At 33.6% G+C, this 26065-nt stretch overlaps 1 protein-coding gene and 1 non-coding gene across 2 annotated transcripts in view; one reads left to right on the forward strand and one right to left on the reverse strand.

Annotated features, from left to right (window-relative positions):
• NCAM2 (neural cell adhesion molecule 2) overlaps positions 1-26065 on the reverse strand; it is a 516332-nt gene that overhangs the window by 148229 nt on the left and 342038 nt on the right. The window contains exons 7-8 of the mRNA XM_045902626.3: positions 18888-19048; positions 16332-16477 (exon numbers count right to left, since the gene is read on the reverse strand). Of these exons, the coding sequence (XP_045758582.1) occupies positions 16332-16477; positions 18888-19048 (307 nt within the window). The remainder of the gene's footprint in view (positions 1-16331; positions 16478-18887; positions 19049-26065) is intronic.
• On the forward strand, positions 14685-14789 carry LOC123834968 (U6 spliceosomal RNA). Its single transcript, XR_006788543.1, has one exon. It is a non-coding gene; the product is annotated as a U6 spliceosomal RNA (small nuclear RNA).

The following is a 26065-nucleotide window of genomic DNA, read 5'->3' on the forward strand; positions in this document are numbered from 1 at the left end:
AAAAGCATTTGACAAAGTACAGCATCCTTCTTGACTAAAACTCTTCAGTGTAAGGAAAAAGGATACATACCTCAATATCATAAAAGCCATCTATGAAAAACCCACAGCGAATATCATACTCAATGGGGAAAAACTGAGAGCTTGTCCCCTAAGTCCCCTGAGGAGCATGGCAGGGATGTCCACTATCACCACTGCTATTCAGCTAGTACTAGAAGTCCTAGCCTCAGCAATCAGACAACAAAAAAGAAATAAAAGTCATCCAAATAGACAAAGAGGAAGTGAAACTCTCACTTTTGTAGATGATATGATACTTTATGTGGAAAATCCAAAAGACTCCACACCCAAAACTGCTAGAACTCATACAGGAATTCAGTAAAGTGGCGGGATATAAGATCAATACGCAGACATCAGTTACATTTCTATACACCAGCAACAAGACAGAAGAAAGAGAAATGAAGGAGTCGATCCATTTACAATTGCACCCAAAGCCATAAGATACCTAGGAATAAATCTAACCAAAGAGGCAAAAAAATCTGTACTCAGAAAAGTATAGAATACTCATGACATAAATTGAGGAAGACACAAAGAAATGGAAAAGTGTTCTATGCTCATGGATTAGAAGAACAAATATTGTGAAAATGTCTATGCTACCTAGAGCAATCTACACATTTAATGAAATGCCTATCAAAACACCATCAACTTTTTTCAAAGAAATAGAACAAATAATCCTAAAATTTGTATGGAACCAGAAAAGATCCCGAATAGCCAGAGGAACATTGAAAAAGAAAAGCAAAGCTGGTAGCATCACAATTCCAGACTTTAAGTTCTATTACAAAGCTGTAATCATCAAGGCAGTAGGCCACTGGCACAAAAACAGACACATAAATCAGTGGAACAGAATAGAGAGCCCAGAAATGGACCCTCAACTCTATGATCAACTAATCTTCAAAAAGCAAGAAAATGTCCAATGGAAAAAAGACAGTCTCTTCAACTAAAGGTGTTGGGACAGCCAACATGCAGAAGAATGAAACTGGACCATTTTCTTACACCACACACAAAAATAGACTCAAAATGGATGAAAGACCTCAATGTGAGACAGGAATCCATCAAAATCCTTGAGGAGACCACATGCAGCAACCTCTTCGACCTCAGCCACAGCAACTTCTTCCTAGAAACAACGCCAAAGGCAAGGGAAGCAAGGGCAAAAATGAACTATTGGGACTTCATCAAGATAAAAAGCTTTTGCACAGCAAAGGAAACAGTCAACAAAACCAAAAGAAAACCGACAGAATGGGAGAAGATATTTGCAAATGACATATCACGTAAAGGGCTAGTATCCAAAGTCTATAAAGAATTTATCAAACTCAACACCCAGAGAACAACTAATCCAATCAAGAATACATAGGCAGAAGACATGAACAGATATTTCTGCAAAGAAGACATCCAAATGGCCAACAGACACATGAAAAAGTGCTGAACATCACTCGGCATCAGGGAAATCCAAATGAAAACCTCAATGAGATACCACCTCACACCAGTCAGAATGGCTAAAGTTAACAAGTCAGGAAATGACAGATGTTGGTGAGGATGCGGAGAAAGGGGAACCCTCCTACACTGTTGGTGGGAATGCAAGCTGGTGCAGCCACTCTGGAAAACAGTATGGAGGTTCCTCAAAAAGTTGAAAATAGAGGTACCCTATGACCCAGCAATTGTACAACTAGGTATTGACCCCAAAGATACAAATGTAGCAATCTGAAGGGGCACATGCACCCCTATGTTTATAGCAGCAATGTCCACAATAGCCAAACTATGGAAAGTGCCTAGATGTCCATCAACGAATGAATAAAGAAGATGTGGTGAAAATTATATATATATGTATATATATATACACACACACACACATATATATGAAAAATATATATATATATACACACACAATGGAATATTATGCAGCCATCAAAAATGAAATCTTGCCATTTGCAATGATGTGGATGGAACTAGAGGGTATTATGCTAAGTGAAATAACTCAATCAGAGAAAGACAAGTATCATATGATCTCACTGATATGAGGAATTTGAGAAACAAGACAGAGGATCATAGGGGAATGGAGGGAAAAATGAAACAAGATGAAACCAGAGAGAGAGACAAACCATAAGAGACTCTTAATCTCAGGAAACAAACTGAGGATTGCTGGAGTGGAGGGGGGGTGGGAGGGATGGGGTGGCTGGGTGATGGACATTGGGGAGGGTATGTACTATGGTGAGCTCTGTGAATTATGTAAGACTGATGAATCAAAGACCTGTATCCCTGAAACAAATAATATATGTTAATAAAAAAACAAATAGGGGCACCTGGGTGGCTCAGTCATTAAGCGTCTGCCTTCGGCTCAGGTCATGATCCCAGAGTCCTGGGATCGAGTCCCACATCGGGCTCCCTGCTCGGCAGGAAGCCTGCTTCTCCCTCTTCCACTCCCCCTGCTTGTGTTCCTGCTCTTGCTATATCTCTCTCTGTCAAATAAATAAATAAAATCTTAAAAAATAAAATTAAATAAATAAAAAAATAAAAAAATAAAAAACAAATATATCATCTATTATATAGACTTCAATTTGGCCATCTAGGACTCTCTCAGAAGACTCCAAAGTAACTGGAACCTGCAGTCAGTACATCAAAGATTTGTGACAATTTTCACTACACTTATGACTTGCTATTTGTAGTTAATATTCTAGATGGATAAAGTAGAAACACCACTGAAAAACTTGCAATATCCAAGGACTGATGGAGGAATATGAAATCTTACTGGTTGAAACTAATTGATCTTAATAGTAGGACATAATGATAAAGAAAATCTGTGTCCTAAGATGGCCAACCAAGCCAACAATAAATTCCCAATCCTTGTCCCAGGGTTCTTCCGGGTTCTTCTCCCTGCTCTGCTTCCTGCATGCACCAATCCGAGTCCTTTTCCCAGACCCGCTTCAAGCACACACCACAAGTGCCAAGTATGTGGAAGGAGAAGTGTATAAATTGCCCACTTTGTTTGTGTTCGGGGCTCAGACCTTTGGAGACCACTCTCCTCTGAGCCCCCTGGCGTTAAATAAACCTCCTATCCTCCCAGATCTCCAAGGGCTACTTGGTTCTTCCATCAGGCGATTCAGTCCAGGTTCCGTAACAATAAGAGGAAAAAGGAGATAACAGAAATTGGAAGAGTAGCCTACCATATAGAGCCGTGTAGGTAATAAAATGAATTTCCGAATGATATGAGAAACTACTGGAAACTTCTGAACAAAAGAGTGATATTATCTGGCTTGTTTCAAGTGGAGCAAACTACCTATTTTAATGAGACTGATGGGAGGTATGGGGATGTATTGTGACCTCTTAAAAAGTTATTGCAATAATCCAGGCAAGTAATTATGATGGCTTGGACCAGAACAGTAACAGGTAGGTGTTAAGAAATGATCAAGTTTTGAATATATTTAAAATTGGCCTAACAGGATTTGAAAAAAAAAAAAAACAAGAATATGGGTGTAGTAATAGACAAGAATAAAAAATAACACCAAGAATTTTAGTCTATATAACTGTAAGGAAAGAGTCACCATTTAATGAGGTGGGATGACCTAGGAAGAAACAAATGTGAAGATAATGTACAGAATTGTACTGGATATTTTCATTTTCAGCTATTTATTAAATATCTAAATGAAGGTATACCATTGGATATAGAAGACTAAGGTTCAGTGAAGAGGTCCATTGGTTGAGATTTAGAGTTTAATGGATCCAAGTGATAATCAAAGCCATGAGACTAGATGAATAAGTCAAGGGACTAAACATAGAGAAAGGAATTCAAGAATGGGCCCCTGAAATGGGGCCCTCTATCACTTAGAGGTCAATTAGAAAGCAAAGAGTGATCAAAGGGTACTGAAAGTAGTGAGAAGTGTGGCAAAAGAAAAACCAGGAGCATACTGCAAGCCAAAGAACATGCTTTAAGCAAAAGAGATAATTTCATTGGCAGAATGAAAATGAGGAGAAGGCAGAAAAAAAATGAGGACTGATAATTTGCCATTAAGTTTAAAAAGATGAAAGTTACTGGTAAACTTGTCAGAGAGCTTTAGTGGAGTGATATGATCAAAGTTTGTATTCAGGAAATGACTGGAGAAAGAAAATTAGAGCAAGGTTAAACAACATTTTCAAGGGATTTTGCTGTAAATAGAGAGGATGGAGAATCAGATGGTATTTGGAGGTGAGGAGATTATCTATCTATCTATCTATCTATCTATCTATCTATCTATCTATCATCTATCATCACCATCTGCCTGTCTATATGCTGTGTACACATGTATATTCTCATGTATGTGTAGTGGTATATATGTATGTTACAGATATACTGCAAAATGTATATGTTATCTATAATATATACATAAAAGAAAAAATAATAGAATATTTTGAATGTTGATAGGAATGATAAATAAGGTACCAAATAAAATATTGTTGAGAATAGGGATCTGAATTACTGGACTTACATCCATCATATGTTAGAAAGGGTACTACTAGGATCCACATAAAAACTCAAAAAAAATTTCACTCATGATAACATATAGGTTCAGTTATGTATGAGTGTGGATGTAGTAGTAAGAATTTGTTAAAGTTTTATTTGATTGTTTATTTTCTTAGTAAAAGAGGAAGCAGATCATCAGAAAAGTTTCAGGATAGAGGAAACTTGCAAATTTGAGGATGGAGGAAATGCAAAAGATAGTTATGATAAAAGTGCCCAAGAAAATGGGCCAGGAAAATGTGGGATGAATGGTACACAACACAAAGAACACACACTGAATATGGGCCACAACTTTAAAGAGAGACCATTCAGAATGATTACAGGCTTTTCCTCCAGGTAAGCTCAGCTGTCCTAACACATCTGTGGAATAGATGTGTAGGTTAATTAAACCATGAATGGTGCTGTGCCAGAAACATCTCATGAAGCCAAAAAAGATTGAGGAGTGCATATGAGGTCCTAATTATAATAATAGAAAATGAAATTTAGTATGGGGATTAAAAGAGGTGAGCGAGATGGGTGGTCTAGGTCAGGGGGAAAAAATGGTAGGATCCACAAATACTAGAATTGCATTGCTCTTACATATTTGATAGAGTGTAAATACATTTTTCTTATAAGTAGATGCACTATTAAATATGCATCTGGCATCTGAGAATAAGAGATTTGAAAGCTAGACAAGAACTTTCTGAGGATTACAAAGCAACTGTAATAATGCTGCTCAAAGATGTAGATCATGACAGTGCAACATTATAGCCAAGGCTGATTTACATCTAAAACATTTTTGTCCCACCCCCAACCCCCATCATAAACACAACTGTTCAGTACACGGCAGAACAGAGTTACTATTGAAAATCTTTGTTTAATGTATCATTTAAATTTATTATCTGTTAACCCCTCAGTCAAGTGCAATGAAGGCACTGCAGCAACTATGCTAAGGTAATTTTCATTAAAATGTATTCAACTTTATTCATTAACTATTGTGTAACTAACATTCTTTTATACACCTGTTTTTGTCTCATGCTTAAAGTTGACAATGAAATACATCAGATGTATTACTTTTATGGAAGCTGTTTATTAGATGTTTGCTTACATATTTTCACAGATATGTTGTGTCTATTATATAGTAACTTGAATTTATTTTTCATATATATTATTTTAAATTGTACCCAAATGCCTGCCTAGCTGTCATGCATTTATTCAAATTTGCTTCAGCTTGTTTCTTGAATTTAGTTTATATTATTCACAAAATATCAAAGTTACAAATATGAGGAAATTTATTTTTAAGTCTATTAATATTCACTGACATCTCCATATTTCCTTATAGCTGTATGATTTTATATTTTTTCAGGGGATAGTACTAGATTGCTTCATAAGAAGAAATAAGTATCAACTGAAGTCGATGTAGGATAAAGTATTTATAAGAAAATATATTTTCTCTTACGAAGCCATAGTAAAATCACTTTCAGTATATAAATAACATTTTTCCCCAAAACAGTTCCTGTAAAATTGTGAGCTACAGTTATATCATCTTACAAACCTGATGGCAGTTTTTTCAAGTAGAAATTCTTAATAACACATTTAAAAATAATAGTTCATTAATAAATAATGTTTTTTAAAGAACAATGACATTTTTATTTTTAAGATATTTCACAGAATTTTCTCAAAAGTAGTTTTTAAAAGGATATGTTGAACTTATGACTTGACTTTTTTGATAATTGTTATTCAAACTGTGGGCTGGAAAAGAAATTTCAGGAAGCTGTAAATGATTGAAAACCCACCTCTGAGCAAGCTCAGTAGCATCCAGGCAGATTTCCAACCTGCCTAATTATATTCTACCACCTACATCAGATAGGGAATAGAAGTATCCATTTTGCCTATTGCCCAGCAGGGACTTAAAATATGCTCTCAGAGCACTAGTATGAAAAAATGCATTAGGAGAACCTTAAAAATGTCATTCAAATACAAAATCCTTCAGAAAAGCCCATTATCTCTACAAAGGGGGAAAAATGCAGGCATTAAAATCTACAGGTGCCAAGAATATGTGTTCTTTGGCATTCTGCTCTACAATCAGAAATTGACTTTTTCTTCCCAAAGATATTACCGAAGTAGTCTTAACTTTCCTTATAAGTGAGTTGTATGGAAAAGCTTTATAGAAGAAGGAGACTGCAAATACACTGCCTCACAATACTAAGCCATTAGAAAATCATAAGCTGAAAATTAGTAAATAATTTTAAAAAGAGCTTAGAATTGGAATAAAAACTGTATATTAAAATGTGTGGTTTTCTACTTAATTGATAAAAGATTTATAGAATAAGGAAATGGTAGAGGTTGATGGGGACTTACTATATAAACAACGGAATTGTACCTTTGAAAAATATGGCAATTTACCTGATATGAGAGAGCAGGTAAAAGGCAAATCTAAGAATTACAATAAAGAATCAATGTTACAACTACTACATAACACTAATTCATTAGACTGTATTTTATATGAACTGAGAATACCAAAGCTAACATGGTTAGGAACCCATGGGTTATGCAAATGATTCTTTTTATGTATCTTACTGTATGGGTAGCTCTTTGAGATCCTCTAAAGCAACATCACATCAAATGAAGGGATTTCCTTCAGACACTGATGATTTTGCAAATTACACTAGAGAAATTCAAGAGACTGGGCATTCTCTCATTTGAAATTTAATAATTTCATTATCTGTAATGCCTGATTCATGGAAAGTTTATGCCTTTTAATAACTTCCCCTCATTTCACATAGGATTACCCACCTTAAGCAAATGGCTAGTTCAACTATATGTATGGATGTCTTTAAAATACTTGAACAAATATATCATCACTGCTCTTTCAATTATTTACTAAACCATTCTATTGATTTTATTTGCCTATTTGTTTTTTTACATTATACTTCTCACCTTGACCTATGTTCCTTGTTTTTGTTTTGTTTTATTGATCTTAGAATCAGGCACTAAAAATTGCCCATAATTGCATACCAAAATGCATCTTCTAGGTTTGGTAAAAAGGTATAAATAAAATTCATCATAAAAGCGATAAAAATACAGCTGTAAAAAATTTGCCCAGAAGTACAGCTATTTAAAAGATATATAAAAGATACATACTGTCCTTCATACTTAAAGATGATGCTATAAATATGCCATCATCTTTTAGTTTTTCATTTCACTAGAGCATTTATAATAAAGTACAGATATTTGAAACTACAGTCTCTTCTTTTTAAATCAATAATTATGGGTTTGTTGATCTCATTTTGTTAACTACTATTTAAAGAGGAAAAGAAAGTTGAAAATATTATATTTTTCATTATAATACAAAGGTGCTGCTAATTTTACCATTACTTTTGTTTTTGTTTTTGTTTTTTAAATCAGAGTCTAAGCAATTTTTATCAGCCTGGAGCAAACTGAGTGGAGATATTCTGATGAGAGCAGACCTACTTTCCAACCTGCATGAATACACAGACCAGTCAGAAGGACAAGTTGAACTGGGTCTGTAATAGCACAGAAAAATATGCCAAAGCTATATCTGTAGTCTTGTAAAAGTTCACTTACATGCTCAAAATTGGTATTTTGGATGTGAAAATTGCATAATTCAAAATCGCATATTCATAAGGAAAAGACTACTGATTTTAAATATGCTTTCATTCCAACTCCCCTCCTAAGTTGTATGCACCATAAAACAGAAAACTTTTTTTTCACTGCTGCATTCTTTGTGCCTAGCATAGTTCATGCAAACATAACAGCTCTCAGTAGTATTTGCTGATAGTTGTTAAATGAATTTGGGTAAGTGATAAAGAAAACATTAGTCATATAAAATCCTATCACTTTAAAGATTATTTTACTGCTTACATTTTATGAAATTTATCTTTTCAGGGAGTCATATTTGCTTTAGAGTTAAAAAAAAGAGAAACACAAGAAAAGGTTAATGTAAATCTTCACATTTTAAATATAAAAAATCTAAGAATTTTCAGTGTAGTTTTTCATGTGATGTGAAACATCCACTCCTTTACCTTCTGCCTTTCATTAAAAGGGATTATCATTTTTTAAAACAGGAAGTTTCCTTAGGTCCAAAGCTGTACATGGACAATAAGGAATAATATCCTAAAACATAAAACAATAACCTAAAAATGAATGCAGTCATGTAATAATAAATATATGCTGAGATATTTAAATTGTTATAAAATTTAAAACATCATATTTTGTTCAGGTAGTTGTATGAAAGAACTGCCTATCTTTATTATTGCCAGAAATCCCTTTGACCTGGTATTTTAGTCTGCAAGAGCATTTTAAGTATTGTCCATATCACAGTGCCTAAATACATGGAGAAAATTGTTCACCATTTCTACACTATTAAAATAGAAAGGAACATTTCAAAAACTATGACTTTTGTACATAAGTGCAAAACTAAATGTTAAACTATTCATGCTTAGTAATTTTAATCTTAAATTTCAGTTTAAATACATCTATGTGAAGTGACAAAAAGTATGGACTTAAAATATGAAAGTTAATGTAGAATCAGGTTGCTCTCTTGGACACAGACACATTTTTCAAAACAAATGTAAAAGAACAGAAAATCCTATTATTTTAATCACAAAGTTTTGAATTGATCTAAACTCAGACCATGACTAGAATTTGATGTTTCACTTCAGCAAAAATAAGAAGAAATTGTTTTTGAGTTAATCACTCCGCTTTATGTATTGAGTTTATTGGCATCATTTTGAAAGGACCACTCGGTATTAAGGACTGAAACTAAATGAGTTCCTGTTACTATGATTTGTAATCTCTTTAGCCTTTGATTAATAATGAAGTATATTTATTTACTGGAGGGAAGTGCTTGGTCCCATCAATAGGAGGACAGAGAATGGGTTTCTGTCCTAATCAGAATATGTTTGAATGTGCTCCAGTCCCCAAAATTTCATTACTACACTTTATATCATGATAATTCAAAGTATGTTTGAAAAGCAGTTATTTTAAAAGGATAGTCTGTGTACCAGTGAAGGTACACATGCTAGGTTTGTATGACTTTGAAAAACAATATTTATTTTATAGTTTTATACTTATTTAATGATATTTAAAAGTATAACTAGTGTATATTCATACTTTTGATTCCACTGATATTTTTGGGCAGGATTAGAATAAATGAAAAAACTAATTCAATTTAAAGAAAAAAATTAAGTGTATAACAGGCAGCCCATGAATACAAAAGAGTTGAAGTCAAGCAGAGAAAGACAATTACCATATGGTTTCACTCATATGTGAAATATAAAAAAAAAACAGCACAGAGGATCATAGGGGAAGGGAGAGAAAATTGGAAAACAGAATGGGAAGAAATAAGAGACGGAAACAAACCATGAGAGACTCTTGATTCAGGGAAACAAACTGAGGGTTGCTGGAGGGAAGGGAGATGGGGGGATGGGGTAACTGGGTGATGGGCATTAAGGAGGGCACGTGATGTGATGAGCACTGGGTGTTATATGAAACTGATAAATCAGTGAACATTACATCTGAAACTAATAATGTACTATATATTGGCTAATTGAATTTAATAAAAAAGAAAAAGAGAAAGATGAGCTGTCGAATGACTGAAATTTGAGAAATTCTGCTTTAAGAGAGTTATAACTTATTGCTATACATTTCAAATACTTCTTATTCCATGTAGGGTGGGATTAATTTCTAGTAGAGAAAGGCCTATAATTTACTATGCAGGACAAGTATACCAGGAATAAAATAATTATAGATTCTGTATCTTAAGAGTAGATAAGTGGCACATGTGAGATGTCATCTCCCACATAATATTATAAGCACTTTATAATTATTATATAAAACATTCTATTCATATAGGCGGGTTTGCATGCTGTTGTGTTTACCATTTTATAAGAATTCTAGAAGTAAAAATCACTCCCTGTAGATCTTTTTACTTCTGTTTACTCTTAAAATAACAAGTAACAATATGTCTTTAAAAAATGTTTAAAAAACACCAGGTTTATCAGATGACTATGAAATCATATTTTGAAAATTTATAGACAAGGCACTTTAAGTAATCTTGCTTCATGGAGTATGGCATCTTTTTTTTCTTCCCATTTTAATGACCTGTTTAGCCTTTCTTACAATATGAAAGAGTCTATTTAGAATCAATATTTATTGCTATGTAATGTGGGATATCTACGAGGGCCCAAAAAAAGGCAAAAAATGAATCGCTTCTTAAAGAAGAAAATTTGGGGGTGGGGGAGAAGACAGACCCGAGAGAGCAGAAAGAAATCTGTGATATTTTGTGTTTCATAAGAAGAAGGACCAGCTTTTCTTTAGCATAAGAATCTATCCTCACCCAAGATAGGAAGTTTGAGCCCTCATCTATGCTTCCCTGCAGGGATGGAGATTGACATCAAACATACAGTGAGTGAGATGAATATGCAAATGCAGATTCTGGACATTGTCAACTTCCATGAGGGATGTGATATATAGTTACAAGATCTTGAATTGATATTGCTAGAGACGATTTTCTAGTAAATTCTACATATAGTTATGTCATAGAAGCACAATCTGTAACAGCTATAACACCATTCTACTGTTGTGTTATTCATACAGGACATATGACCATGCTCACGCAATTTTTTTTAATCTGGTTCCCTTTGTGACAGCAGTCATTAACAGGGAATTAATATGATCATTTTCTCATGCATAAAATATCTGAAGACTGGATACCTCCAAGGACAAGAGAAACTAACACTTTTAAGATGTTTGATTTGTGTCTGGGATATTGTTATGTAGACTTTCATTTCATCTTCCGAAACTTTTTACAGGGACATCTTATTATCCTGATTTAGACATGCAAAAACTGGTCAGATATAAGAAGTAATATCATGAATGACGCACCAAAATGACAAAATTAGGATTAAACTTTAATTTGTGTGACATTTTGCATGACTTCTCATACTAATTCATCAATACTTATAATCTTAGATATACTAACATTTATTGATTAATAAGAATGATAAGAAGGAATGATCTAAAGAAACTGGTTCAAAATAGATGACAGGTATTAATACCAGGGACTCTGTCAAACACTGTAGAAGCATCATTTTATATAATCTGTAGATCAACTCTGTGAAAGAAGCATGGTTTTATTTTAAAAATAGAGATTTTTTTATTATTATGTTATGTTAATCACCATACATTACATCATTACTTTTTGATGTTAAAAATAGAGATTTTAATATAAAAATTAGATTGCTTAGTTTATAAATTACAAAGCAATTTATACGTTTTAATTCATGGCTGTTTTATATTCTGCAACAATAGCTTTGGTTTTTGTCCTATACTTTATTATATATGTTTAAATATTATTCAGATTATATGTATAGTATCTATTAAATGAAGAGGCTAGGCATTTCTGATTTTTATAAACAAATGTATCTTAAGATGACTCCAAAATCATGTGCTAATATTAAGCTGTCAGTGTAATGAATTTCTGGATAACCCTGGTAAATCAATATTTTTATAGAGAATCATAAATAATACTTAAGTTGCACTAAAGTGCCTAGAAATTTTCAATAAATGGGTAATTAAAAGTTAGTGAAAACTGTGAAATTTCTTTAAAAATAAAATGATGAACAAAATGTTATTCCGAAATAACAATGAATATTAAGAAACAATTTTTAAAGCAAGTGAATATTCTTTTTCTTACATATTACACGTATTTTTGAAATTTTCTGAAGTTGTACAAATTACATATACTATTTTAAATGTAGATAAGATGCATTAAAATGGGTTAGATGAAAGAGTCATGTGTTTAAAAGAACTCTAAGCACCATATTTTTTGTTGTCATTTCTGAAGGATGCCATATTACTCAAGGATATTTTATGGTATACTAATATACATAGTTCAATCATTCTACAAAACTATAGATACAGAAAACATATACATGTGAGCAATTTGAGGTATCTCATGATGTCCACTTTGCTGAGCCTCCCCAAATTCCTGATCCACAAAATCATGAGCAAAACAAAATGGTTGTTTTGTTCCAGTATGTTTTGGGGTCATTTATCATGCAGTAAGAATACCAGAAGTTAAATTGTGACAATGTATATATAGTGCTTATTAAGATGTTATAAATATAAAGTTTTTTGGGCAGTGAACACTTCTCACGGACACCTAACATTTATTCCATGGGAAGGGAGCTCTGTGAACACATACCAGTTCTGGACTTTCCAACTCCTTAATTACTCTTCTCCATGAGAACCAGGCAGATGTTTGATTGGTAACCATGGGGGCATCATACTGAATATGCATTTCCTAGCTGCTCTTTTTTATTTTCAGAAAGGACCTTCCTGTAGAGACCATAGGCTCTTCCCTTGCACTCAGCCATGATGGTAACCTTAGCAGTGATACCTAGTTTCCCATAGTGGGGGGCTACAAGGTCTAATTCTACTCAGGACTGTGCTGGGTAGGTCTATCTAATTCTCTAGTATGGTATAAGAACATTAACTGACCTGCAGATTTAAGCCACATGACATTTTTTTTTAAAGATTTTATTTATTTATTTGAGAGAGAGAGAATGAGAGAGAGAAAGCACATGAGAGGGGGGAGGGTCAGAGGGAGAAGCAGACTCCCCGCCGAGCAGGGAGCCCGATGTGGGACTCAATCCCGGGACTCCAGGATCATGACCTGAGGCGAAGGCAGTCACTTAACCACCTGAGCCACCCAGGCGCCCAAGCCACATGACATTTTATCCCCGTTTATTTCTTTTGTCTTATCTGGTGATTGAAAATTTAGGCAAGGAAAGGGGATCCTATTAATTGAGATCCCATCCTTTGAAAATCTACACTGATGACCATATTTGCTAAGTGCACGGTCATAGTTTTGGATGAAGTTATTAGTATGAGCCACATTGCATTGATCCTGTTTCACTGTTATGACCTACACAATGAGCAGTTTCATCAAAACTTTGATAGTGTATGCATAATGGGAAGTTTTGATTTGTTTTGTTCTGTATTTCCCAAGCCCCTATCAGGTGCCAAGTAATCTGTTAAGAGCATTTTTCTGTTGACAGGATTAGCTATTAAATTTCATGTGACTGAGGGATTGTTTTCCAGAGTATGGCCTGAAGTCGAACCATATACCAACCTTATGAGTTTATTAAATATGTCCTTCTAGGTCCTGTGTTAAACATACTAAGTCAACCTCGGGGAGTAGGATTCTAGAAAGCGCATTTTAACAGGATCTCCAAGTGATTCTTGTGGAAAATACAATCTTATACTTTCCGTGACAAGAGAGATATGATCTAAAAATACTCTGTGATAGTGTTTAATCAAACCTTAGGTACCAGACTTTATGGAGCCAATAACAACTAGAATTTATTCAGAATAACAGAAACAAGATAAACTATGCTTTGAAAATTGTGTAATATGACAGAGTGATATAATAAAAAAAAGTTTATTGAATATTTACAAAATGTAAAGAGTTTGGTATACTCCTCAGATTTCGTATACTTTTAAGGGAAGAAAATATTATTATTCACATTTTAAAGATGAAGAAACTCATATTAATAAGACTTCAGATAATATTGTCAAATGGCAGAGCTGAGATTTAAACTAGATATGCCTTACTTCAAAGCTCAGGTCAACCATTCAGTTTTTGAATTTTGGCTGTTGAAAAAACTAGTAATGTTAGGAGAAAGGAAGCTTACCATGGAAAAATAAGATATGAATCTTAAAATGATTTTGGAGAAATGTCATGATAGAAAGTGAATAACCTTAATTTCTTTATCAACTGGATAAAAGTTATATTTGGAAAAACAAAAGCATATATGGGTTTCTATGATAGTTTTGTAGCAAATAAACCAAATAAAAAAGAAAAGATGAGTATTTTAACAGAGAAAGTTCTATTCAAACAAAGCTAGTTAGTTATTCTTCAGAACTACTAGAGAAGAAATTTCTGCATATGGCTTTGAGTGGCCTGGGGTTTACAGTGTATAAAAAAATACCACAGCCTTCTGGTTATTTGATAACTTTTCATGATAAAATAACTTAATATAATGTATCTCTCATCGTTGGTATACACATTAGGAAACATCTATTAAATGAGAGTAAACACATCTTTAAGATGAGAACTTTTAGATGCTGGCTGGCTCACTTCAGCAGCACATATACTAAAATTGGAATGATACAGAGAAGATTAGAATGGACCCTGTGTAAGGATGACATGCAAATTCGTGAAGCATTCCATATATTTAAATAACTTTACATCAAACCATTGATCAATAAACAGCTACTAATGAAAAAAAAAGGATGAGAACTTTTAGGAGTTTTACAGTGGACAAGACTATAATGAAAGCATGAGTTAGGAATATGAAGGTATAATTAATAAGGGCTTATAGAAATGAAAATCACTATTCTTGACAGATCTTGTCTATAGAAATGTACTAAATTGACAGAAAAACACAGTTTTATATATCTAATTTTTTATTATTTAAAATAACTTTATGAAAATATAACTACTTTCAGATTTGACAACTGTGCCTTAATAATATTTGTGTTTTCTGTTAAGAAAATGTTAAAGCAAAGTTTGTATGGTTTCTCTGGGTTGTCAGAAGATATTTTATAAATTTGATTTTCAATTTGTACATATAAAATAAATACATCAAAATAGTATAACTATTACCAAAAAAGATATACTCTCTTAAAAATGTCATCATGAGGAGGAAATGAGGCAAAGAAATGTGAAATATAGATAGATATATATATATGAATACATATCATGTACATCTTATATATATATGATACATACATATATACATATCATATATGCGAATACAATTCTTGCAAAGAATAAATAGTAAATAGACAAGGAGATGGCTGTTTTGTCAATTTATGGAGTTAGCATACTGTTCAAAACTACATGATGAGTTGGAGGGATAGAAAATGCCTGTCAGATAAATAGGTTTCAAATTTTTCTGCTATCAGTTCTGGTAAGTCAAAGGTACTTATATTGCAGAAATCACTCTTTCATAGAACTTGGTTTAAATTAATGAAAGATTTAAAGGGGTTTTCTTTAATATTAAGAAAAGAGATCTGTAAGCTTAATCTTACCCTCTTTAACACATGTGAAATGTCAATTCATCATATCACTAATTCACTCTTTTCCTTTCTGTTTCACTTTTGTCCATACATGGGAAATTTATACAAATGATTATGAAAAGTAACAATAATGAAAATCTATTAATTTGTTAGTAATTTGAACGCATTCTGGTGACAGGTCGCCAATTTACATGGGAATGACAATTGCCAAAATGCTGTATTTTGGTGTGCTTCTGCTTATTTCTCTTTATTATATTATAAATTACATGAAAGCAAAAACCTAACCTACCACTGCACAAAGACAATTCTAAAGCGTAAAGAGTTAATGGTGACAGCAGACTCTGGTGAACTGGAATGACTTTCATTTTCACAGCAGGGGGTGGGGGGGGTAAAATTACAATAACAAAATTTATAGACTCAATGTATGCCGAAAGTCCATGTAAGCGAACTTAAGAACACCAACAACCTAAGATTGTGTGGCTTAATGAAGAACATCTTTAAATATCACACTTTCACTTTTTTCTCCTCCACTTATTTTTAGGCTGACTGTGGTAGAGTTACCTTTTTAAAATTTAAGCCATTTCTTGCATTCCTACAAATTACTTGGTAAACTGGAGTCCAGTGTGAGAGTAAATAATATGCAAAACTCTGAGAATACAATGGTATTGAAAATCACTATATATTGAGTTCCTATTACCTTATCGCCTTTGGAAAATGTGATGCCATCTAGTGCTCTTTTCCAAGTGATTTCTGGAAGAGGCTCCCCTTCTGCTTCACATATAAGTGTGACTTGACCATCCTCATACGTAGTCTCATTTTTGAGCTGTATTATGTGAGGCTGTACTGTAAAGAATATATACATTACTCAATCTGTATGGGAGGAAAATATTACCATTCAGACTCAAAAGCCATAGTGGGCATTTAAGTCCACATTAGTGGAGTATAGAATTATTATATTATAATATAATATATATTATAACTTTGTAGCAGTTACAGCAGCATGCTTTGCTTTAAAGTTGTGCCAAGAGACTCGCAAAGGACAGGAGAAAAAGCTTTAGAAAATAATTCTCATCAATTATCATACAGATAATTTGAAGTGCCTTACAAGCCAACATACAAATTATAATTCCTTTTGAAATTTTGTAATTTAAAAGACTTATTTTTTCCTCTTAAAGCTACAAAATTAAAATTTCCTCTTTTAAAGCCACATGGTACCTGTTTATGAGTGTGTGTGTGTTTACGTGTGACATCTGCTTATTTAGTGATTATCTCGTAAGCTTTAAAAATAATTTCACCCAAGAAGAAAATGATTGTATCTTGAATATGTAGTTAAGTATAATTATGTACAATATTTAAAATATTTATGAAGTAAATATATATATATACATTAGTTTCTTATATTATCCCAATCAATTTATTTTTACTTCAATTTATTTTAACAATATTTTAGGCATGGTAGCTAATCATTTCTTTATAATTATGACTTCAGTAATGAGAAAATACATTATTTCTACTTATTTAAATTATCTTTATATTAAAAATTATGTCCATCTACAAAATTACATGATACCACAGAACTATATGATTGTAAAGTCTGTATTATCTGCATTTCTTTAATTTTTTTTTTTTTTTTTTTTTTTAAAGATTTTATTTATTTATTTGACAGAGAGAGACAGCGAGAGAGGGAACACAAGCAGGGGGAGTGGGAGAGGGAGAAGCAGGCCCCCCGCGGAGCAGGGAGCCCGATGCGGGGCTTGATCCCAGGACCCTGGGACCATGACCTGAGCCGAAGGCAGACACCCAACGACTGAGCCACCCAGGCGCCCCTGCATTTCTTTAATTTTTACATGATAGAACTTAAAAGGGATAAAAGCCAGCATTTGGTGTTTTAGAAAAGTAACAGTTTATTTAATCTTTAAATGCAATTAATCATGGAATATAAATAAGTTGTTTTTAATCTTAGAAAACTAGGTTCCTAATACTGGAAATATGGCATGTATAATTTTTAACAACTCAGTGTTTACTCCATTGACTTTAATGGATTTAGTTGAATTTCTACTATATATATTTGATTTTGTTTCTAACACTATGCAAATTTGTTTAGTGTTACTATAAAAAAGTGATTACAACAGTGAGGTACCATATCATAAAGTATTTTCCATTTGAAAAGATAAAAAATATTAGAATCTTTCTTTTATCTCTTTGTTTTCACTCACTGTCATCCTATTTAAAAAACAACAACAACAACAAATGACTGTATAGTATTTCATTAGAGCTCTCTGATGTAAATTGAGAATATCTACCCTTTGGGATTATCTCAGAAACTATCATTTTTAATTAATTAATTTATTTTTATACTGTGTCATACTTATTTAGTGTAGGTTCTAAAGAGAACAATCTTGTTAAGTGGGGAATACTGCTAGAATGAGTTAAGGGTTTCTATAATTTCTAACAGTTTTTAGTTTATTTACTCTTTCCTCTACATGAATCGTGGTCCTTCTTATTCTCACAGAATTATCTTCCTTTCTTCCCACCTCCCCTCTTTGCTGTGAAAGCATTTTGATAACAGTGTTTATTAAACGCTATCAATGCATACAATTTCGTGTTATGCTTCTTAAAGACAATGATATATTCCAAATACACTAGTAAAATTGCTTTTCTTCTTACAAACATAATGGAAGCTAAATCAATTTAAAACAAAACAAAACAAAACAAAACAAAACACCTTACTAGTTCTTCACTTTCTGTAAGTTCCCCAAAGAAGGCAATATGGCTCTTGGTAAATATGGAAGATATTAATATTATATTTCCTTTTAATAGCATGAAAGGGAGCATTTTCTTGTAGTTACAGGTCAATATTTCCTAATTATAGCTTTATAGGTGTGTTGTTTTGAAGTGTATTAAAAGTACAACTAATCTCAACATGTGTCATTCAAAGATTTATGAAGACCAACCCATATATATGTAAATATAAATTATCTGTAAGTTATAACAGATTCCTAGTATGTGTAATTTAAAGGAATTTTCTTCCATCTTCTGTTATCAGTCAGCCAATATTTTATAAGAATATACATGTATCATTTCATGTAATTCTTAAAATAATTCTATCTGGTAGCTTCAATGCTAAAATATATTTCAGATGAGAAAACAGATTTAATTTTAGAAAGTTAGTGACATATAAGTGACAGAGTAGAATTTGACTCAGACCTCCCTCTAGACATCATAATTTTAACCACTATGCTATAATACTTACCAAAGACCTGGAGAAATGCCTGCTTTTCATCTTCTCCTGCTTTATTTGTGGCTCTGCAGATATAAGGACCCCCATCACTATTAATTATGTTCCTGACAGTGAGTTCTGTATTGCTTCCTTTCAATATGTACTTCTCATTTTCTTCAATGAACTTGCCATTCCTAAAGAAGAAAACAGAGGTTGATCTTCATAAATCTGACTTCAGTAGTTGTTAATCATTACATGGCTTTGGATAGACAAAGCTATATTCTAATCACAAGTATACTTTTAGTAGCTCAGTATAACTCAATTTTATTAGATATTAAAATTATACTTGAAAATTGCTTGAATTTAGAGACAAGAATAACATTTGAGCTGTTGAAATCTTAACACTGATCTTAGGCAAAGAAAAGCACATTGGTTCAATTTTTACTTTGATTATTAGCAAAAAAAAATTTTGTTTTGCTGATTTTAATTCCATATACACTTTTTATGTTGGTGAGTCAACACATATTTATTTACTAGGTCCCTAGGACACATTTAAGAGAATTTCTATGGAAACATCCTTTAAAGAAGTTTCAAAGTAAACGTAATTTAAACATGTTACCAATTTATATTGCAAATAAGTACTACCAATAGGAGGGTAACATGAAACAATTATGTGCAAATGCAGTTAGAGAAATAATGCTGAATATGATGATTTAATTCATTAATGAGAAGAAACCACTTTTCTTAGATATGTTCCCTCTTGGACATAAATAATTTGCAATATTTTCTAAGTTCTTTCTGAGTTGAAATAGTCTTCACTCTCCTCCAGTTCTAGTTTTTGTTATCTATAAAAACGATGTCTTTCAAACTTTTTCTATAATAACTTACAGTAAGAAAGGCCTTAAATATATTTAAATCTTAAATAATTTCTACAATTCCCCTTAATATGTGTGAAACCTTCTTATACCGTATATTGCCTTCCATTCTTGTTTATTCCCCTCATTTCCTCTTCCTCCTTCTCTTTTTCTTTCTCCTTTAGCTTTCCTTCTATATTTTCTTATAATGGTATTTTGAAGGATTGAATTGATTGTAAGGCCCACTAATGTAAAACCTTTAGGATCTGTCCTTAGGGGATGGGATATCTGTTTGTCCATACAAGTTTAAATTAAAAAAAAAAAATCTCTGAAAGAATTAGAACAAATATTTCCTAGAATGAAAGAGAACATTTCTTCAATACACTAAATGATCTTTCCAGTGAATTCTGGTTTCACTTTCCAGAAAGCATCGGCACATATCCTAATATAATACTTATCCTTCTATGACTCATTAACATCTGTTTTTCCGGTTTCTATCAACATCTTTAAAGATATCATGAAATGTGCAAAAATTACATAAGAGTGGGGTGCATTAGCAGTTTGTACAATACTAATACTATATATATATGTATATATATATTGCTCTGTATTTTTAATGTTCTTTTCATATTTTTATTAATCTAAAATTTGTAACAACTAAAATGATGTTTCAGCAATTTTGTCTAGAATATAATGTACAGATAGAACTTTCACAGCAATTAGTGATACAATATATTTCTTACTCTAGTCAATAGAAAGTATTAATTTGTAGAACAACAACAACAACAACAATAATAATACCCTAGAAGTTTAAGCAATTTATAGCTTATAAAACTCTTTCCTTATATATTCTACCTGGTTCAAAACTCACAATTAGCTCCTATGTCCATTTTCCTTCCTACCCTCATAATGACACAGATTACGGACCTAAAATTGCAAGTATGATTTTCCCACCCCTGAAATCATAGATGAAGAAACCTAGATTTACACAGTAATATAAGCAGCAGATTAACTAAATTCTAGTGTTCTTTCTAATAAAGAGAGTTATTTCCCTACCTCATTTGGAATATTGTGCTAAATGTTTGAAGTACAACAAATGATGAGACATGGCTACCTATCATGAAGAATTCATAATATGATTGGCAGTAACAGAGGATATGGTAGATTCCATTAATGAATTTATTCATAAGTTTTTGTATGTTGGGTAGGTGCAAAGAAGGATCTACCATAGTAGGAGAGAAGGAAAAAGAACATGGGTAAAATACTCTGGAAATTTTCATGGGAAAAAGCATTTATGATTTGGGCTCTGAAGTACATGGTTAGACATTGAAGAGATTTAGAGGAAATCAATATGTAAAGACTATGTTCCCTTCAAGAGCTCAATTTAAAAATATCAGCAAGGCATATAACCAAAGTAATAGTTCTTTAAAACCTCTCTCCTAATAAACTTATGATATAGAATATACTTGTTTTTACACACAGTCCACTTCTGAGGAATGCCATGTCTGAAAAAGACTCCCAAAGAATTCTGACAGAATTCTGTAAGCCTATACTTACTCTCTAACTACCCCTGTTCTAAGCATAAGAAAGTAAGGATTAGAATCAGGGAATTAGTGGAAATCATAAAGAAGAGAGGATAATTCCACTTTTAACCATAATGGAGTAAAAGGGACCATATCTACCCTCCAACTGTAAACAGCAACCAACAATGGGCACAGATTAAATAACAGTTTTCAAACTAATCAACAAGTAGCTCATGACAGTGACCTCTGAAGATCACCATAGTTATTTGAAGAGAGTTTCCAAGCTGTAGCTCCATAGAGGGAGACCCCAAACTCAGCCAGGCAGAGTTCTAGTTGGAGGAGGTTAAAGTAACTAGAATTTGTGGATCAGAGAATGTAAGAAAAGACGGCTGCACAAGAAAGAGGGTAGAGATCTGCAGTGCATTCCCAACCAATCTTTAACTAAGGACTGATTTAGTGACTGCATGCCAGTAAGGCTTTTCCAGCATAGGAAAAGAACCATTGGAAAAGATAAAGCACAACAATCCCAGAACCAGGAATAATTTGCCTCTCAACCATCCAGAGTATAAAGACTTCTTAAAACGCAGGAGATTTAGTCACCTCTTCAGAAGAATATTGCTTCAGTAATGGAACTACATTAACATGAGGCTGAAGGTTGCTCTGGATCCACTAAAAAAGCCTAAAAGCAATCGTTATGTTAAGAAAAAAGAAGAAGAAGAAGAAGAAGAAGAAGAAGAAGATGATAGCAGGAGGGGAAGAATGAAGGGGGGGGAAATCGGAGGGGGAGACGAACCATGAGAGACGACGGACTCTGAAAAACAAACTGAGGGTTCTAGAGGGGAGGGGGGTGAAAGGATGGGTTAGCCTGATAATGGGTATCAAAGAGGGCACGTTCTGCATGGAGCACTGGGTGTTATGCACAAACAATGAATCATGGAACTACGTCAAAAACTAATGATGTAATGTATGGTGATTAACATAACAATAAAATTTTTTTAAAAAAGCAATCGTTAGATGATCAAACTTTTCCGAAGTTACTTACTATATCTAAAAATAGAGAAGGGAATACAAGAATATCCAGTATTCCAAAACATAAAATCATTAATACCTGGCACTCAATCAAAAATTACCAGGATAGTATATAAGTGGGAAAATATGATACATAATAAGGAGAAGATTCAATCAATTAAAAAGATACAGAAATGACACCAATGATAGAATTAGGAGAAAAGACTGTTAAAATAAATATTAGAATATATTCTATATGTTCAAGGAAGTAAAATATGAGCATTGTAAGAGGAATGGAAGAAAAGAGAAAGTCCTCTATCATAGTATGCACAGTAAATATTGAGTAAATGAATGGGTGGTTCAAGATGATGTTGTAGAAAGATCCTGAACTCAACATCTCCCATGGACACACCAAATCTTCAGCTACACAAAGATCAATTCCCCTTGAAATATACCTGAAAACTAGCTTAAGAGCTTCTCCACAACAAAAGATAAAAGGGCTACATTGAGACAGTAAGAGAGGCAGAGACATAATCTTGCTAAAATCCCTACCCTCAACATGGCAAATCACTGTTTAGGGGGACCCCCAGTTTCTCCCTGAGAAGTGAGGGGCTTATACCCCAAATCAGGCACCCTAACCCTTGGGGTTTACACTGGAGAGATGAACACCCAAAATATCTGACTCTGCAAACCAAAAGGGCTTATACCCTGGACATCCAATAGGCTGTGATAAATGGAAAGGCTGCTTTTAAAGGTCTTACAGACTTACGCCAGGAATCTCCAAAAAAAAATGTAGTTTGGAAAGCACCATTCTAAATGCAATGGACATTCATTAGCATGCGCTGGAGACACAGGGGTCTGGCAGGATTTTCTAGAGAGGAGAAGATGCCGGCAAGCACCATTTTTGCATTCTCATTCAACCTTGCTAGTATTGTAGGGATTGCCCCACATAGCCCCGCTGCAGCTGCTCTCCCATAGCCCTGCTGCAGCTGCCTGGCTTGCCCTACCCACATGCTCTGGTGGCCCTACTACTGCCAGGAAGCTCACTCCTGTCCTGGGTCCCCTCTGTGCTCCCCCATAGCCTCTCTGAAGCCAGCAGGCTCACCCTGCCCACATGTTGTATCTCCCTGGGTCCCACTGCAGCAAGTGGCTCATTCCACCCTTGTGCTCTCCCCTATTAAGAATAAATCAGACTACATAGGTAAGCACAAAGTTCAAGATACAACCAAGAACTAGGGCAAGGTTGAACAAAAAGTTTCATCGCCTACACAAGGCCACTCTTTCTAGAATGGGAGAGATAGCTATTCCACCTAATACACAGAAACAAAAATATAGAGAAAAACAAAATGAGAAAACAAGAATACATTCCAAATAAAAAGAACAACATAAAAATAGAAAAGAAAAAAAAAATCCTTGTTGAAATGGGGATAAGTAATTTACCTGACAAAGAGTTCAATAAATCATAAAGATGCTCACTGAATTGGGAGAAGAATGGAAGAACACAGTGAAAACGTCAAACAAAGAGACAGAAAATATATGAAAGTATCAAACAGAAGTCATGGAACTGAAGAATACAATAACTGACCTGAAAAAAATACACTAAAGAATTTCAACCACAGTTTGGATGAAGCAGAAGAACAGATCAGCAACCTGGAAGACAGGGCAATGGAACTTATCCAAAAGGAACAGCAACAACAATAACAACAAAAACAAAAAGAATTTTAAAAAGTGAAGATAGCTCATGGGACCTATGGAACAACATCAAGTGGAGTAACATTCACATTATAGGGTCCCAAAAGGAGAAGAGAAGGAGAAAGAGACAGAAAACTTATTTGAAGAAATAATGGCTGACAACTTAACCAACCTAAGGAAGGAAATAGACATCCAGGTCCAAGAAGCACAGAGAATTCCAAAATAGATGAATCCAAAGAGCTCTACATCATAACACATTATAATTAAAATGAAAAAATTTAAAGAAAAAGAAAATCTTAAAGGAAGCTAGGGAACAACTTGGTACATATGAAGAAACCTCATTAAGGCTATTAGCTGATTCTTCACCATAAACTCTGCAAGCCACAAGAGAATGGCATGATATATTCAAAGTGCTAAAAGGAAAACTTCCAAACAAGCATATTCTACCCAGCAAGGCTATCATTCAGAATAAAGGAGAGACACACTTTTCCAGATAAGCAAAAGCTAATGGATTTCACACCACTAGACCAGCCTTGCAAGAAATATTAAAGGTACCTCCTCAAGCTAAAAAGAAGAGGTTCTAGGGCGCCTGGGTGGCTCAGTTGGTTGAGCGACTGCCTTCGGCTCAGGTCATGATCCTGGAGTCCCGGGATCGAGTCCCACATCGGGCTCCCTGCTCAGCAGGGAGTCTGCTTCTCCCTCTGACCCTCCCCCCTCTCATGTGCTCTCTCTCTCTCTCTCTCTCTCATTCTCTCTCTCAAATAAATAAATAAAATCTTAAAAAAAAAGAGGTTCTAGCTAATAACAAGAAAACGTATGAAAGTAAAAATCTGATTAGAAAAGGCAAATATATTAAAGATCGTGGATTAACACTTAAAAACTTACAATGAAATTTAAAAGACAAAGGTAGTAAAACCAACTGTAACTACAATATTTGTCAAGGTATACACAAAATAAAAAGATGTAACGTATGACATCAGAAACATAAAACCTGGGGTGGGGGAGAAAAAATCTAGAGTCCTTAATGTGTTTTCAAAACTTACATTGCTCTCAACTTAAACTGCTATATATGCAGTCTGTTATATGTGTGCCTCACAAAGCAAAAACCTGTATAGTAGATACACAAAAGATAATGGGAGAGGAATCTAAACACAACACTAAAAAAAGGTATCAAACCACAAGGGAAGACAGAAAGAGAAGAAAGGAACGAAGAGGAACTATAAACCATCCAGAAAACAATGAACAGAATGGCACTAAGTACCTAGCTATCAATAATTACTTTAAATGCAAATGGACTAAATTCTTCAATCAAAAGACATACAGTGGCTGAATGGATAAAACAAGACCTATTGATATGTTGTCTATAAGAGACCCACTTCAGATCTAAGGGCACACATAGATTTAAAGTGAAGGGACAGAAAAAGATATTCCATGCAAATGAAAATGAAAACAAAGCTAGCATAGCTATACTTATATCAGACAAAATAATGACTTTAAAAGAAAAATACTATACAAAAAAAAAAACAAGGAAGGGCATTATGTAATGATAAAAGGGTCATTCGAAAAAGAAGATATAACATTTGTATATAATTATGCACCCCAAATAGGACCACCGAAATATATATAGCAAGTATTAACAGACCTGAAGGTATAAATTGACAGCAATACAATAGTAGTAGAGGATTTTAATACCTCATTCATACCAATAGATCTATCATCCAGACAGAAAATCAATAAGGAAACATTGGCCTTACACAACACATTAGACCAGATGGACGTAATAGATATATATACAGAACAGCCCATCGAAAAGCAGCAGAATACACATTTTTCTCAAGTGTACATAGGATATTCTCCAGGATAAATGGCATTAGGCCACAAACAAGTCTCAATACATTTAAGAAGACTGAAATCATACCAAGCATCTTTTCTGACCTTAATGATATGAAACTAGAAATCAATTACAAGAAGAAAACTGGAAAAATCCCATAGAAAAAAAAGGAGATCCTGCCATTTGTGACAACACAAATGAACCTTAGAAGTATTATGCTAAGTGATATAAGTCAGACAGAGAAAGATAAATACCATATGATTTTACTTACACATGGAACCTAAAAAACAAAAGAAATGAACA

Source organism: Mirounga angustirostris, unplaced genomic scaffold (assembly GCF_029215605.1).
Source record: "Mirounga angustirostris isolate CCGP_5_RB_7025 unplaced genomic scaffold, mMirAng1.0.hap1 SCAF_1, whole genome shotgun sequence".
Classification (NCBI taxonomy): Eukaryota; Metazoa; Chordata; class Mammalia; order Carnivora; family Phocidae; genus Mirounga; species Mirounga angustirostris.